The 15,550-nt window shown below is 44.5% G+C and overlaps 1 protein-coding gene across 6 annotated transcripts; it reads left to right on the forward strand.

The window, feature by feature from the left end:
- Window positions 1-2,914: 2,914 nt before the first annotated feature.
- Window positions 2,915-11,697, forward strand: MC1R (melanocortin 1 receptor). Of its 6 annotated transcripts, none has more exons than XM_069739014.1 (3): window positions 3,618-4,102; window positions 4,207-4,318; window positions 10,051-11,697. In XM_069739014.1, exons 1-3 carry the CDS (start codon window positions 4,071-4,073, stop codon window positions 11,017-11,019), a joined length of 1,113 nt encoding a protein of 370 aa, XP_069595115.1. In that variant the 5' UTR covers window positions 3,618-4,070; the 3' UTR covers window positions 11,020-11,697. The 6 variants fall into 6 exon arrangements, with proteins under 6 accessions (XP_069595119.1, XP_069595115.1, XP_069595116.1 ...); XM_069739015.1 differs by having other exon boundaries at window positions 3,619-4,056; window positions 4,126-4,318; XM_069739016.1 differs by having other exon boundaries at window positions 3,619-4,056.
- Window positions 11,698-15,550: the final 3,853 nt, after the last annotated feature.

The following is a 15,550-nucleotide window of genomic DNA, read 5'->3' on the forward strand; positions in this document are numbered from 1 at the left end:
TAGCACTTCTCTAGTACTTTATATATTATATATTGTCACTCCGATTTAGTGTTTAGTGACAGTACTTACTGCACTTTATGCCCTACCTGGTATCCCGTTCCCCAAGCACTTTATTTGGCATACCACTCTCTTTAGCTCTCCTAGCCTTCTTTTGCCCTTAATAGGCATTTGCTGCACGCGGCACTTTTCAAGTATCTGATGGTCTTATTAACATATTATTCCTTATACTTAGGTCCCCCCCATACATTTCCCAATTCCAGGCATATCTTCCCGGGCACTATGATTATTTCCCCTAGGGTCTTGTCCATCTTTCTAGGATATTTCCAGCTATGCCTCTGATCATTTTGGTCCCTCTTCCGGGGTACACTATATGCCACATGTTTCCCCTAGTCGCCACCCTCCCCTATCCCTGTATAGATCCCGGATTACATTTGGTCCATATGCCGCTTTACTACGCTGTTTCGCTATGCTCCATGACTTTCCCTAGTGCCGTCCGTCCCTCCGATGTCATCTTCCTTTCCTTCTATCCTTGGTAACCAGCCTGTCCTTAGTTTATACAAGCGCATGCCCAGTTCCCCCCTTGGGTACGTGGATCTATTGGGCACGCGCAGGGTCCGTATGCCTCCCCTGACTTCCGGAGGCGCCGCCGACATGACCGCAGTGCGTTCCACTGCGTGTCATGCGTGCGCCGATCCGGAAGTCCCTTTTGCAATGGGAGGCGCGGCTCTGCAGACGCGCGCTAAACTAAGATCTCCACGGCCCTCCCCCTCACTGATATCGCTCTATAAAAACACCGCTGACATCCACCTACTTATCCACGCCCCATTGGAAGAAGCATTATTGCGAAACGGCGCTTGTCGGGCGCGGGAGGCCTCCACACTACTTTGCTGTCACATCCAGGTTCCTGACATCCAATTATCACAGGTAAATTACCTTGATCTATCACACTCTAAGTGGCGCTGCACCATAGTTTCCAACCGCATATATAGTGCTAAGGTCACTTCCCATATGGTTTAGAGCATAATATATGCCCGTACCCTGGGTACATATGCTTATGGTCCTATAGATATGCGTCCTTTCTAAGGTTATAGATTACACATCATCACTTGTCAGGCAAATCCTGTGCACTGCATATTATTATTTTTTGATCCTTTAAGCTATTTCTCATAGGTTTAGACATATATGTTAAGAATTACTTTATCTATTTTTTGCCGCTTATTTGGATCATTGTCAGTATCATAGGACTGTGTGAGATGGTGGTGTGCCTCCTCTGGTATCTGGAGGTTTCCATCCCCCCCCCTACTTTTTGTCTAATTTTATATTATGTGTAAATACACTTTTTAGAACTAATTCTAAATAAATCTATTTTTTTATTATCAACCATCTCTTTATCACTTCATTATTTTCTTTTGGTATTCATCATTTGAAAATATGTTCATGCTCTACGTCGAAGTGACTTTAGCCACTGTAAATATAGGACTATGGGATTAATTAACAATATTTGGCTGGCAGCAACTTGCCCCAATCCTATAAGCTGTTCCCTAGGAGTTTCCAAAGCTTGACCTGCATGATAATAATTTGATTGTATTGATAATGTGGTTTTGTTTTCAGGGCGGCTGTCTGTGTGGCATTAATTTGTGGGGGATATTGCATCAATACTTCTGATATACAGTACTTAGGGAACCGTGCCATACAGCAGATGCAGTAATAAGTGCAAATCTGGAAGCAATAGGCTCAGCATTGGGGGTAGTGGCAACATGGGGACTTTGTGTAATTTGGGAAAAAAAATAGTTATAATGTTGAAAATGTAAGAACTCAAATATGTCTGTGTTGTAAACTCTGCTGACGAGTTGTGGCTGCAAGAAGAAATCTTCATGACGGTCTGGGCCAGACGGAAAAGTGTTATGATCTGGTGGCCTAGGAGCAGCATGAGACGGACTCTGGAGAAGGTGGTCCCTGTACTGACCGCAAACCCTGAACCTAGCAGCACAACTAGAAGTAGCCGTGGGGGGTACCTGACACTCCCTAGACCCCTCGGCACAGCCTAAGATCTAACTACCCCTAAAGACAGAAACAGGAAACCTATCTTGCCTCAGAGAAAATCCCCAAAGGATAGATATCCCCCCACAAATATTGACTGTGAGAGGAGAGGGAAAAAACATACGCAGATATGAAATCAGATTTTAGCATAGGAGGCCATACTAGCTAAAAAGAAAGAATAGAACAGAGTACTATGTGGTCAGTATAAAAAAACTAGAAAATATCCACCGCAGAAAATACGGATCACCACATCTGACTAAAGACATGGGGGGTATATCTGCATCTCCAGAGAAATAGCTAGGCTGCAAAAAATCCTTCACAGACCAAGCGGGACAAGACAAAAACATGAAAAAGCACAGAACTATAAGGTCCACAGCAGGTGGACAGCAAAAACAAAGCCAGGACTTATCTTTGTAGAGAAACACAGCAAACTGGAGAGACCAGCAGAGAAGTGAATCCTTCAAGAACAATGGACAACTGGCACTGACTAAAGGATCCTGCAAAGCTATATACCCCAGTCAGTCCTGCAATTAGTAGAAACACATGTCCACTCCTGCAATCCAGGCACAACTGCATTACCCTCTACAACCACCGGAGGGAGCCCAAAAGCTGAATTCACAACATAAAAGATTTGACTTCAATCAGAAAGGACGTCGCATGCGAGTCACTTTATATGCACTTTAACATCTTATATGATCTGCAGAACTGGTTTGAGATGAACGAATCAATTCGCAGGACCCACGGGAGTAATCCATGTTAGCTGGATGGAATCCCGGCGAAAGACCTCCTTTTTTGGTTTGTACGCCAAGCATGACACCATCATTGTGGTGTGACACCTACACCAGGCTGGCCAACCAAGAGAGGAGCACAGGATGCCGGAAGGTAGGAGGCGGTTCACATGGCTCACGTCCAGCGGCCACGGGCTACTGACCTGGTCACTAGATCTGGGATCTGAGAATCGATACGCTCATCTCCAGAACTGGTATCTTCCACTTTTTGGTCACTATTGGTAAGATTGGACTTTATATAATGTTTTTTTTCAGTAACGGGATTGTTGCCTGCTGCCGTGCCCACTATAACCGCAAGTCTTACCAACAAAAAAACACATACATTTCAGAAATTGGAATCAGATACGTCCCAGAATCAGATGCTTGGCCAAAACCTTGTTAGATCCTTGTGTTCCAATAATTAGATTATAGGAGCAATTGGCCAAAGAAACTGTTTACAAGGAAACAGTGAACTACATTGTGGCTCCTTGTGTACGCGGGGTAATCCTATCATACAATGTACAATAGCTTGCTTCAAAGGCCTTTATCTATGAGATGGGTAAACAGGGAGACGTACAGTAGTGTGATCCATAAAGTCCCAATGAATGTGATCCATAAAGTCCCAATATAGCCTAAGGTCATATATTATCCATAAATGCTGCTTGTTTTTTTAAATTAAAGGGTGGTGGATGCTTGTTGAACGGTTTTCATGGTTTCATAACTTTCCACTGCCTCTAGCCGTCCCAGTCATGTGTGCTCTCCTGGCAATCTAGGAGGGGCTCAGAAGATGCCATTTAAAGACTCCGCACGGATATAAGGATACATTCATTCTCCTTATCTCATCCGAAGAAATAGATCTTTCCCGGCGTTACACGGTGCGGAATAAATTATCACGAAGAGAGGGAACCATAAGGTACGAGAAGTGAATGAGTCCTGCTGGGAGAACTGAGTGCTCCACCATCTGGACCTGCCCTCAACGGGAGAAGGTTGGAGACTTCATCTACTGTGAGGCTACCCAAGCAGAAAGATATCAGCCTGGTATGTCAGAAGCACAGTGGGAAACTGCCCTGCGCACTACCGACTACCCACCAAGCAGAACTATAAAAACTATTGTGATTGACAGGGAGTCAAAATGTGCAAGGGGAACCAAAAGAACTAAAAGCACTGATCCCCACCAGCCTTAAACGAGAGTGGAAGAACGAGACACCAACACTGGTTTATTGCCGAGGCATTTCCCATCACGTGCAAGGTAATTGGACTTAGATGGCTTTGATTAATTTTTCACAAACCTATAGGTAAGTAATGGGGTCATTTGTAGATCATGAAGATAATACCCAGTGGTGAAGACCATCTAACATAACATTGGTGTAATGCAACCATCGCATTCACTTTGGAATAGGAAGGAGATGTATCAAAACTGGAAGAAAGGAACAATGGAGCAATTGCCCAGAACTACAAGTTTCCTGCTCTCATTTCTCAGATGTCTACTGGAAAATGATTGGTTGCAATGGGTAACTTCATCACTTTAATGTTTACCGATTTTTACTACTATAGCGCAATCGGCGTTTCCCCGTCCATACGGTTCATCAGGAGGCACACAATGCAGAGCCAGTCAATGGATATGAGGTATCATGATGAGAGGACAGAGGAGGAGGAGGAGAGAGGAGGTCTGTCCTCTCACCATGACACCTCATATCCATTGACTGGCTCTGCATTGTGTGCCTCCTGATGAACCGTATGGACGGGGAAACGCGTCGAGGCTGGAAGTTATGTTTGGGTTAAACCCCAACTGTGTCTATTTATTTATTTTTTTCATCTGTTCTTTATAGCCACAAATCGTATAGCCATTTGCTCTTTTGCACTCAATGTGGCGAATTTATTATGTGTAAACTGTGCTGAAAGGCTAGTCATATGGCCCCTTGGTTTTGGCGTGCAGGTCTTGTAGCTGTGAAGGGTCCGTGAGGTTTATCTATGTGATATGGGTCCCATAAAAGCTACCTAGTATGCATTATCTATATATACGGGTGTCAAGTGGCACATAACCTATGTCTTTTTAATAATAAGTACTATCCCTTCATCTCTTTTATTTTGCTTGTCGTTTTCCCACCTATAGTACATCAGGGAATTATCAGGGCTATATTGGGACAGCCGCCGAGGAGTAGGGGCGCCAAAAAATCATTTCTCTTAGGGTGCCAACCCCTGCTGATAGGAAGGGATAGCAGGCAAGTCTAGGGCTTTTGTAGGTTATGCTAGAACATATATATTTTGTGTGATTTGCACTGGGAGGGTATTTTTAAAAACTTTTTTCATTAAAGATATTTTTAAAAGGGATTACATGATATACACTATTCTGTGGTTATTACCTATCCCCTGGAAAGACCCTGTTTCTGGCCCTGCAGATAAATATTGCATTATTAATATTACAACACTTATGCATTATTGTTTCCCCTGCTATACTGTATCTGTGCAGTGTGTATCCATAGAAGACTGGGTTTAACAAAATGAGTCAGAAAATGCTCAAACTACGGTTTCTAGGCTTTTTTTTTTTAAAATAATAACCATTCATAGCAAGATATCCCTCTTAGGGCTTATTCACACTTCAGTATTTGGTCAGTATTGTGCATTGGTGTCTGTATACCAAAACCAGGAGTGGAACTTAAGGAAAAACTTTAATTGAAGGATCGAACACTCTATCCACTGGATACAATGTTGCAAAAAATTAAAACTTCCAGGGGAACAAGATAAACATTATTCTGTGCTATGTTGCCCATATTTACAATACTTTTATTTGTAAAACAATTACAATTTTTGTAAAGAAAGAAAATGCTACACGTAGAGCATATTTCATCTTACAAAAAAGGCACCAAAAGATGCCGTAAAAAAAAACTCAAAACAAATCATGGCCATTAAGGTTTACACTGCATGGAATTGAGGGAGAGGACCTGTCATTACAATTTGTGGAAGCTTGCAAGAATACGTCTTTAATCACAAGGAAATTAAAATGGGTTTGTTTGTTTTGAAACATAGAGACTCTTTCACGGGTCTATTCACCTGGCCGCAACATGGGAAATGGCTCCCCGTACTTGGAGGTCGTACATTGTATTAGGCTACGCTCACACTCGCTTTGGCGTTTCAGTTAGGAGGACATGTTACACGTCACATAATTATCACCAGAAGAAAAAGCGCAAATTGCTGCACTGTATATTATTATTGTTTTTAAATAATGCACACCCGGCAGAAAATTAAACATACCCAATATAGTCAGTGTTGTCTGTCTAAGGCTATATATCTCCATCATTGGATAGATCCATTTCTTCCACGTGTTTATTAGTGTGAACCTAGCCTAACATAGGTTACATTCTACTGATCCTGAGTTACATCCTGTATTACCCCAGAGCTGCACTCATTATTCTGCTGATGCAGTCACTGTGTACATACATTACATTACTGATCCTGAGTTACATCCTGTATTATACCCCAGAGCTGCACTCACTATTCTGCTGGTGCAGTCACTGTGTACATACATTACATTACTGATCCTGAGTTACCTCCTGTATTATACCCAAGAGCTGCACTCACTATTCTGCTGGTGCAGTCACTGTGTACATACATTACATTACTGATCCTGGGTTACATCCTGTATTATACCCCAGAGCTGCACTCACTATTCTGCTGATGCAGTCACTGTGTACATACATTACATTACTGATCCTGAGTTACCTCCTGTATTATACCCAAGAGCTGCACTCACTATTCTGCTGGTGCAGTCACTGTGTACATACATTACATTACTGATCCCGAGTTACATCCTGTATTATACCCCAGAGCTGCACTCACTATTCTGCTGGTGCAGTCACTGTGTACATACATTACATTACTGATCCCGAGTTACATCCTGTATTATACCCCAGAGCTGCACTCACTATTCTGCTGGTGCAGTCACTTATTACATACATTACATTACTGATCCTGAGTTACATCCTGTATTATACCCCAGAGCTGCACTCACTATTCTGCTGGTGCAGTCACTGTGTACATACATGACATTACTGATCCTGAGTTACACCCTGTATTATACTCCAGAGCTGCACTCACTCTTCTGCTGGTGCAGTCACTGTGTACATACATTACATTACTGATCCTGAGTTACATCCTGTATTATACTCCAGAGCTGCACTCACTATTCTGCTGGTGCAGTCACTGTGTACATACATTACATTACTGATCCTGAGTTACATCCTGTATTATACCCCAGAGCTGCACTCACTATTCTGCTGGTGCAGTCACTGTGTACATACATTACTGATCCTGAGTTACTCCCTGTATTATACTCCAGAGCTGCACTCACTATTCTGCTGGTGCAGTCACTGTGTACATACATTACATTACTGATCCTGAGTTACATCCTGTATTATACTCCAGAGCTGCACTCACTATTCTGCTGGTGCAGTCACTGTGTACATACATTACATTACTGATCCTGAGTTACATCCTGTATTATACCCCAGAGCTGCACTCACTATTCTGCTGGTGCAGTCACTGTGTACATACATTACTGATCCTGAGTTACTCCCTGTATTATACTCCAGAGCTGCACTCCCAATTCTGCAGCTCATGGGTCGGTGCACGCGTACTCTGCATTCTGGGAACTGTCGTCTTCACATCAAAAACTGAACAATAATCTAATAAATAGAAAACACAGTCGCCCACTTCCACATGTAGAATAAGCCATTATGGGCGTGTCAGATGAAAAGTTTCAGGATATTTCAGGATCTGGTAGAGCAGATCAGCGCTGAGAGGCCAACAGAATAGGGTAAGTTTACGTGTAGTGAGGTTATGTGTCCTGGGACCTCGTGCTGCGCACAGGACTCAACGACTACCCAGGTGAGAGCGGCCCAAGGTGCACATCCAGGTGCAGACTGGGGATCACTGGCAGGAAGCGGTAAGTAAAGGGTCTCATAAAAGAGGTCCACTTCCATCAATAATCGCCCAATCGTTTATATGAACCATATTGTTCACAGGCTAAGCATGCTGACCGATCAATGATTAGTGATTTACTGTCATCACCTCCCCTTGTCAAAACAGACATCTGCTTGTCACCTTTCATTGAACCTGTATGGGGGGCACCAGCCGATTTCTGAAGAACTCTCTTTGGCAAAGATGTAAGTAGATTCCAAAAGTTGGACCTGCGCCCCCACCTGCATGTTAGTCAGATGGCCCACTGTAGCATCGGAGATCCTATAAAGACATGGCTCTGTCCGGAAACAATCTCCTCCATTCTGGCAGCTTCCCGTAATAATGTCACTCCATCCCGGGCGCCTTCCAGTAATAATGCCTCCCGTCATGCTTGCAACCCACCCCCCCCCATCTTGGGCCCATGCTATAACAATGTCCCCCATTCTGGACCTCTTCCAGGTATAATGTTCTACATCATGTAGTAATATAACCTGTCCTGGGCCCTTTGTTTAATAATGTCCCCCATCCTGTGCACCTTCCTATAATAATGTAATCTTGGCCCCTTCCGGTCATAATGCTACCAATCCTCGGCCCAATCCTATAACAATGTCTTCCATCCTTGGCTCCTTCCTGGTATAATGTCCCCCATCCTGGTATAATGCACCCCATCCTGGGCCCCTTCCTGGTATAATACTCCCTATCCTGGGTCCCTTCCTGGTACAATGCTCCCTATCCTGGGTCCATTCCTGGTACAATGCTCCCTATCCCGGGCCCCTTCCTGGTATAATGCTCCCTGACCTGAGCCCCGTCCTGGTATAATGCTCCCTATCATGGGCCCCTTCCTGGTATAATGCTCCCTATCCTGAGCCCCTTCCTGGTATAATGCTCCCTATTCTGGGCCCCTTCCTGGTATAATGCTCCCTATCCTGAGCCCCTTCCTCGTATAATACTCCCTATCCTGGGTCCCTTCCTGGTACAATGCTCCCTATCCTGGGTCCCTTCCTGGTACAATGCTCCCTATCCTGGGTCCCTTCCTGGTGTAATGCTCCCTATCCTGGGCCCCTTCCTGGTATAATGCTCCCTATCCTGAGCCCCTTCCTTATATAATGCTCCCTATCCTGAGCCCCTTCCTGGTATAATGCTCCCTATCCTGGGCCCCTTCCTGGTATAATGCTCCCTATCCTGAGCCCCTTCCTGGTACAATGCTCCATATCCTGGGCCCCTACCTGGTATAATGCTCCCTATCCTGGGCCCCTTCTTGTTATAATGCTCCTTATCCTGGGCACCATCCTGGTATAATTCTCCCTATCCTGGGCCCTTTCCTGGTATAATGCTCCCTATCCTGGGCCCCTTCTTGGTACAATGCTCCCTATCTTGGGCCCCTTCCTGGTATAATGTCCCCCATCCTGGTATAATGCTCCCTATCCTGGTCACCATCCTGGTATAATACTCCCTATCCTGGCCCCCTTCCTGGTATAATGTCCCCCATCCTGGTATAATGCTCTCTATCCTGGGCCCCTTCCTGGTATAATGCTCTCTATCCCGGGGCCCTTCCTGGTGTAATACTCCCTATCCTGGGCCCTTTCCTGGTATAATACTCTCTATCCTGGGCCCCTTCCTGGTGTAATGCTCTCTATCCTGGGCTCCTTCCTGGTATAATGTCCCCCATCCTGGTATAATGCTCTCTATCCCGGGGTCCTTCCTGGTGTAATACTCCCTATCCTGGGCCCTTTCCTGGTATAATGCTCCCTATCCTGGGCCCCTTCCTGGTACAATGCTTCCTATCTTCGGCCCCTTCTATTCTTCTTCAGAACATTTTAAAAAGAAACAAAAGTTTATTCTTCCCTTCCCCCTATGTGCAATGTCCTCCCTGGCTCAGAAGCCGGTGGCTGACTTCAGTGTGCTGGCACTGACACCGCATAATGTCACTGCCATGTGTCAGCCATCACTGGCAAGCCGATCTCTCCTGACCCCTATGTGAAGGGAGCTGTAGTGAGCATGTGCGACCACTGATACATTCACTAGGAGTTATGGTCGCACATGCTCAGTATCACTACATTCATACTAGTGACTTGTGCTACCTTTTTGGGATTGGTGGTGGTCTGAGAAGCCGGACCCTCAGTGATCATACATCTATCATGTATTATGGATACAAATGATAAAAAAACAATCTGAGGAGGTAGGGTGAAAAGGAATCTTTCGGGAGATGTTTCCTTGTGTATTTACTGTGAAGAGAGGGATCCCATTTGAGACCGTCCTACCTAAATTATGTTGTTTTCTTCCCCAGACACAGATCACTATGACCCCGTTTTCTGCTCTACAATCAGGGATCAATATCACAAACGTCACTCTCCAAAGCACCTCAGATGTGAGGGCGAATGAAACAACCATCATTCATATCGAGGTCCCTAAAGGTGTCTTCTTAAGCCTATGTGTCCTCAGCCTACTGGAGAACATCCTGGTGGTCGTGGCTATCGCGAAGAATCACAACCTTCACTCTCCGATGTACTATTTCATCTGCTGCCTGGCTGCGTCAGACATGTTGGTCAGTATCAGCAACCTGGTGGAGACCCTAATCCTGATCCTTCTCAGCTATGCCGTCATTGAGTATAATGAACCCATGGTCAAAATGATGGACAACATTGTAGATACCATGATCCTCTGTTCTTTGGTGACTTCTCTCTCATTTCTCGGTGCTATCGCGGTGGACCGCTACGTTACCATCTTCTACGCTTTGCGATACCATAACATTATAACCCAGCGTAGGGTGGTCAGGGCCATTATTGGGATCTGGGTGGCCAACATAGCTTGTAGCGTCACATTCATAGTATTTTCGGACAGCCATGTTGTCATCTTGTGTCTTATTTCGTTTTTTATCTTCATGTTGGTCTTAATGTTGGGTCTCTACATCCACATGTTCGTTTTAGCGAGAAAACATTCCCGGATCATAATGGCACAACAGAAAGGAGTGCGAAGTGGATTCTCTCCGCATCAGGCCGCTGCCAATCTCCGAGGAGCCATCACCTTGACCATGCTGCTTGGCATCTTCTTTCTATGCTGGGGACCCTTTTTCCTCCACCTGACCCTAATCGTGTCCTGTCCCAAGCACCCCTTCTGCCGTGAATACTTCAAGTACTTCAACATCACCTTTGTCCTTATGATATTCAACTCTACTATTGACCCTATTATCTACGCTTTCCGAAGCCAGGAGCTGAGAAAAACCCTGAAGGGCATTGTGATGTATTGTTCCTTCTGACGGTACAAAGGGGATGGGGGGGACAGAAGCATAGAGAACATCTAAGCTTCTTGTCCAAGTCCTCTCCATCTCCCAAGAACGTACTATTGACTTATATGGGGTTAAAAGATGTCAGAAAAAGATTGGGGGTAAATATGACGAGCACCAAGACGTAATAAAAGTGTGGTTGGAGATAAGGTTACTACTGAGGAACCACTTATGGTCCTGAATTCTGGTTCTTTTATAGGTTTTCCCAACTTTTGAAACATACTCTTTCTTCTTATGGAGACGTGCGGGAAAGTAATGCTCCCTGGGAAAAGTATGCAAATTAGATCTCCTCCCCCAAAAGTAAAACTATCTCTGTGGTGCCATCTATAGGTAACTATATGTCAATGTTTGGCCCCAATCAAGGATCTCAGTCAAAGCAGAGACACCGATCTGTACAGAAAAGTATAAAATTAACACTCTCTCTACCCTAGAAGATGCCAGTCACTAAGATATGAAGGAGCAGAGTCCCCTGTATATAAAAAATGAACATTGGCTATGTGAGACTATGGGTGGCCCGTTGATCAGTCCGATCGTATTTTAGGATTGGGAGGGACCATCTGAATCACCTCAATGAAAAGGCGACAATCATATACTAAATGCCATGTAATATAAACTTTATAATTACTGTAATAAACAAAGGTCACAAAAATATTTTGTTTCTGGTTATTTAATGTATTCTGTGAAGCAATATATTTCCTTAAATCACATTTCCCGTGAGTTCCAACGTGCCAAGTAGACACTGTTCATTGCATCCTTACAGACTTTTGATGATGATGGTATTTTGGGAACACATTAATAAATGCAATAATAGATGAGGCTTTATTACACGTGACATTGGCTAGAATCACGGTGGATGTAATGGATATCATTGCATTAAAATAGGGTCCATCAGCTTTTCGCTATGGTTTCCTACAATTTTGATAGCAAGAATACTGTGCTATTGTTGATGACAAAAATACCAAAAACCTGACTGCAAAGAGCATAATGCAAACCTGAACAGGTTATTTCCCATTTATTCGGCTGATCCAATCTGGAAAATGTATGGCATATCCAGGGAATATAATCTACATTTCCAGCAGGTACACGTCTCATCGTTGGGACCAGCAATTATCTTGAAAATGGGGCTGTCTGAAACGTAAAGGTGATTGTGCTTGCATGGCCATCACTAATCTGTATGGGATTCCCAAAACTGCCACATTTGCTAAAATCCTCATGCGATGTGGCCATAGCTTTGGCGCACACGTCTATCTGACATTTTGTGGATATGCCATAAATGTCCCAGATTATGTGTCTACCGTAGATTATTTGCACAGAGGTGCTCCCAGTTACATTAAGGGGTATTGGATTACCCCCAAAAAAACGATGTATAACTTGCACATATAGACTGCAAGATTTTCGTGAAACTAGGAATGATCGTTTACAATAATCGTGCATTCTAAATGGACTGCAACACTGCTCGGTGTAATCCAGAAGGGGGCAGCACATTTCCCAATCATTCTCTCTGCAACATATGGTCTCCCTCAGCGGAATATGCAAGGACGAGAAATTATTTTAAAGCAGCGACGGACGTCTGTTGTTTATATAATAGCAAAAATAATAGTAAAATATGATTACAAAATATATATATATATTTACAAACACAAGTATTAAGGACAGCAGAGAGAATCCCGGCTCACGTGTAACTGTAATCATATTATGTGTAGCTGCGATGTGATCGAAAACCACAAAATGAATATTAGGCTTCGAATTTTACAAGGGTTTTTCGATGCGGATTCTGCACATCCAATGCAAGTGAATAGGATTCCCGTAACCTTGATCACATGCAACGTAGAACATATGCACTCTACCTATTTTTTCCCCTTGACAATGAGCTAATGAATCTGACACTCATTTGACGGTGTTGAGTGTGTAAGGCGGGGGAACCATCACTAGTATCTTCCTGCGGATGGTCACAGGGGATCATAAATGATGAGAGTGGTCCTATTGTATGGCAGCTGTGTCTGGACAGGGTTAACTATGTCTTAAAACCAGAAACTAATAAAATAAAATTCTATTAGGAAGATGTCCTAGCTGTGTGACATGTCCAGACTCGACCCGATAGGTCATCCACCGTCCATCTGCTGGATGCAGCAACATGTGTAATTAAGGCTACTTTCACACTAGCGTCGGACTCGGCCCGTCGCAGTGGTTCGGGCCGAGGTCCCGACGCTAGCAGTGAAACGGAGGCACAACGGAGGCAGCAGATGCATTTTTCCTGCGCATCCGCTGCCCCATTGTAAGGTGCGGGGAGGTGGGAGCGGAGTTCCGGCCGCGCATGCGCGGTCGGAAAAAGCGGTCCGTCGGCAGCAAAAAACGTTACATGTAACGTTTTTTGCTCCCGGCGGTCCACCACAACACGGTGCAACCGTCGCACGACGGTTGCAACGTGTGTCAATGCGTCGCAATGCGTCGCTAATGTTAATCTATGGGGCAAAAACGCATCCTGCAAACAACTTTGCAGGATGCGTTTTTTCCCATAAACGACGCATTGCGACGTATTGCAAAAAACGCTAGTGTGAAAGTACCCTAAGAGCTGGTCTGCAGAGCAGGAAATGAGGGCGTGAATATTATATTATTCACAGAAATGTGGATCTGATCTCTCAGACGTGAAAACTTGCCTTTAAGATCAAGACAGCAATAATGGTTGGCTACTAATGACAAAGATAATTCCACAGTGGAGAATATTTACTACCTACCCACTAGTGATGTCACACTCTGCAATCTGATGATGTCACATGCTGCGGTCTGATGATGTCACATGCTGCGGTTTGATTATGTCACATGCTGCGGTCTGATGATGTCACATGATGCGGTCTGATGATGTCACACGCTGCAATCTGATGATGTTACATGCTGTGGTCTGATGATGTCACATGCTGCGGTCTGATGACATCACACGCTGAAATCTGATGATGTCACACGCTGCGGTCTGATGATATCACATGCTGCGGTCTGATGATGGCACATGCTGCGGTCTGATGATGGCACATGCTGCGGTCTGATGATGTCGCATGCTGCAATCTGATGATGTCACATGCTGCAATCTGATGATGTCATATAATACGGTCTGATGATGTCACATGCTGCGGTCTGATGATGTCACATGTTGCGGTCTGATGATGTAACATGCTGCAATCTGATGATGTCACATGCTGCGATCTGATGATGTTACATGATGCGGTCTGATGATGTCACACGCTGCAATCTAATATGTCACATGCTGCGGTCTGATGATGTCACACGCTGCAATCTGATGATGTCACATGCTGCGGTCTGATGATGTCACATGATGCGGTCTGATGATGTCACATGATGCGGTCTGATGATGTCACATGCTGCGGTCTGATGACATCACACGCTGAAATCTGATGATGTCACACGCTGCGGTCTGATGATATCACACGCTGCGGTCTGATGATGTCACATGCTGCAATCTGATGATGTCACATGCTGCGGTCTGATGATGTCACATGCTGCGGTCTGATGATGTCACATGCTGCAATCTGATGATGTCACATGCTGCAATCTGATGATGTCATACAATACGGTCTGATGATGTCACATGCTGCGGTCTGATGATGTCACATGTTGCGGTCTGATGATGTAACATGCTGCAATCTGATGATGTCACATGCTGCGGTCTGATGATGTCACATGCTGCGGTCTGATGATGTCACATGCTGCAATCTGATGATGTCACATGCTGCAATCTGATGATGTCACACGCTGCGGTCTGATGATATCACACGCTGCGGTCTGATGATGTCACATGCTGCAATCTGATGTCACATGCTGCGGTCTGATAATGTCACATGCTGCGGTCTGATGATGTCACATGCTGCAATCTGATGATGTCACATGCTGCAATCTGATGATGTCATACAATACGGTCTGATGATGTCACATGCTGCGGTCTGATGATGTCACATGTTGCGGTCTGATGATGTAACATGCTGCAATCTGATGATGTCACATGATGCAATCTGATGTCACATGCTGCAGTCTGATGATGTCACATGATGCAATCTGATGATGTCACATGCTGCAGTCTGATGATATCACATGATGCAATCTGATGATGTCACATGCTGCAGTCTGATGATGTCACCCTGTAAAAGAGAGTTTGTTTATTACTGAGATAGTTACGTTCTGCCTGATTAAAGTCAATAAAGAGGTTTCTGGTTTCAAAAAACTCCTGTCCTCTGGCAAAAAAAGCAACAATTCGCTTTACTCACCCTACCCTGGTCCAGCGCTGATCCTCCACCACCTCTGCCAGTGTCTTTTACTGTTGTCACGTCCACAGCGCTGCAGCCCATCAGTGAGCACAGCAGCAACAAGGGGCTCGTCTTATCAATGATGACATGTGTCAGGTGACAGCAACACACGACCAGATACATTTGTGCAACTTTTTTGTGACTTGTTGTTGCGCAACTATTTCAGTGCTGTGGAAAAAAAACAAAATGTC

This window comes from Ranitomeya imitator, chromosome 9 (genome assembly GCF_032444005.1).
Source record: "Ranitomeya imitator isolate aRanImi1 chromosome 9, aRanImi1.pri, whole genome shotgun sequence".
Taxonomy (NCBI): domain Eukaryota; kingdom Metazoa; phylum Chordata; class Amphibia; order Anura; family Dendrobatidae; genus Ranitomeya; species Ranitomeya imitator.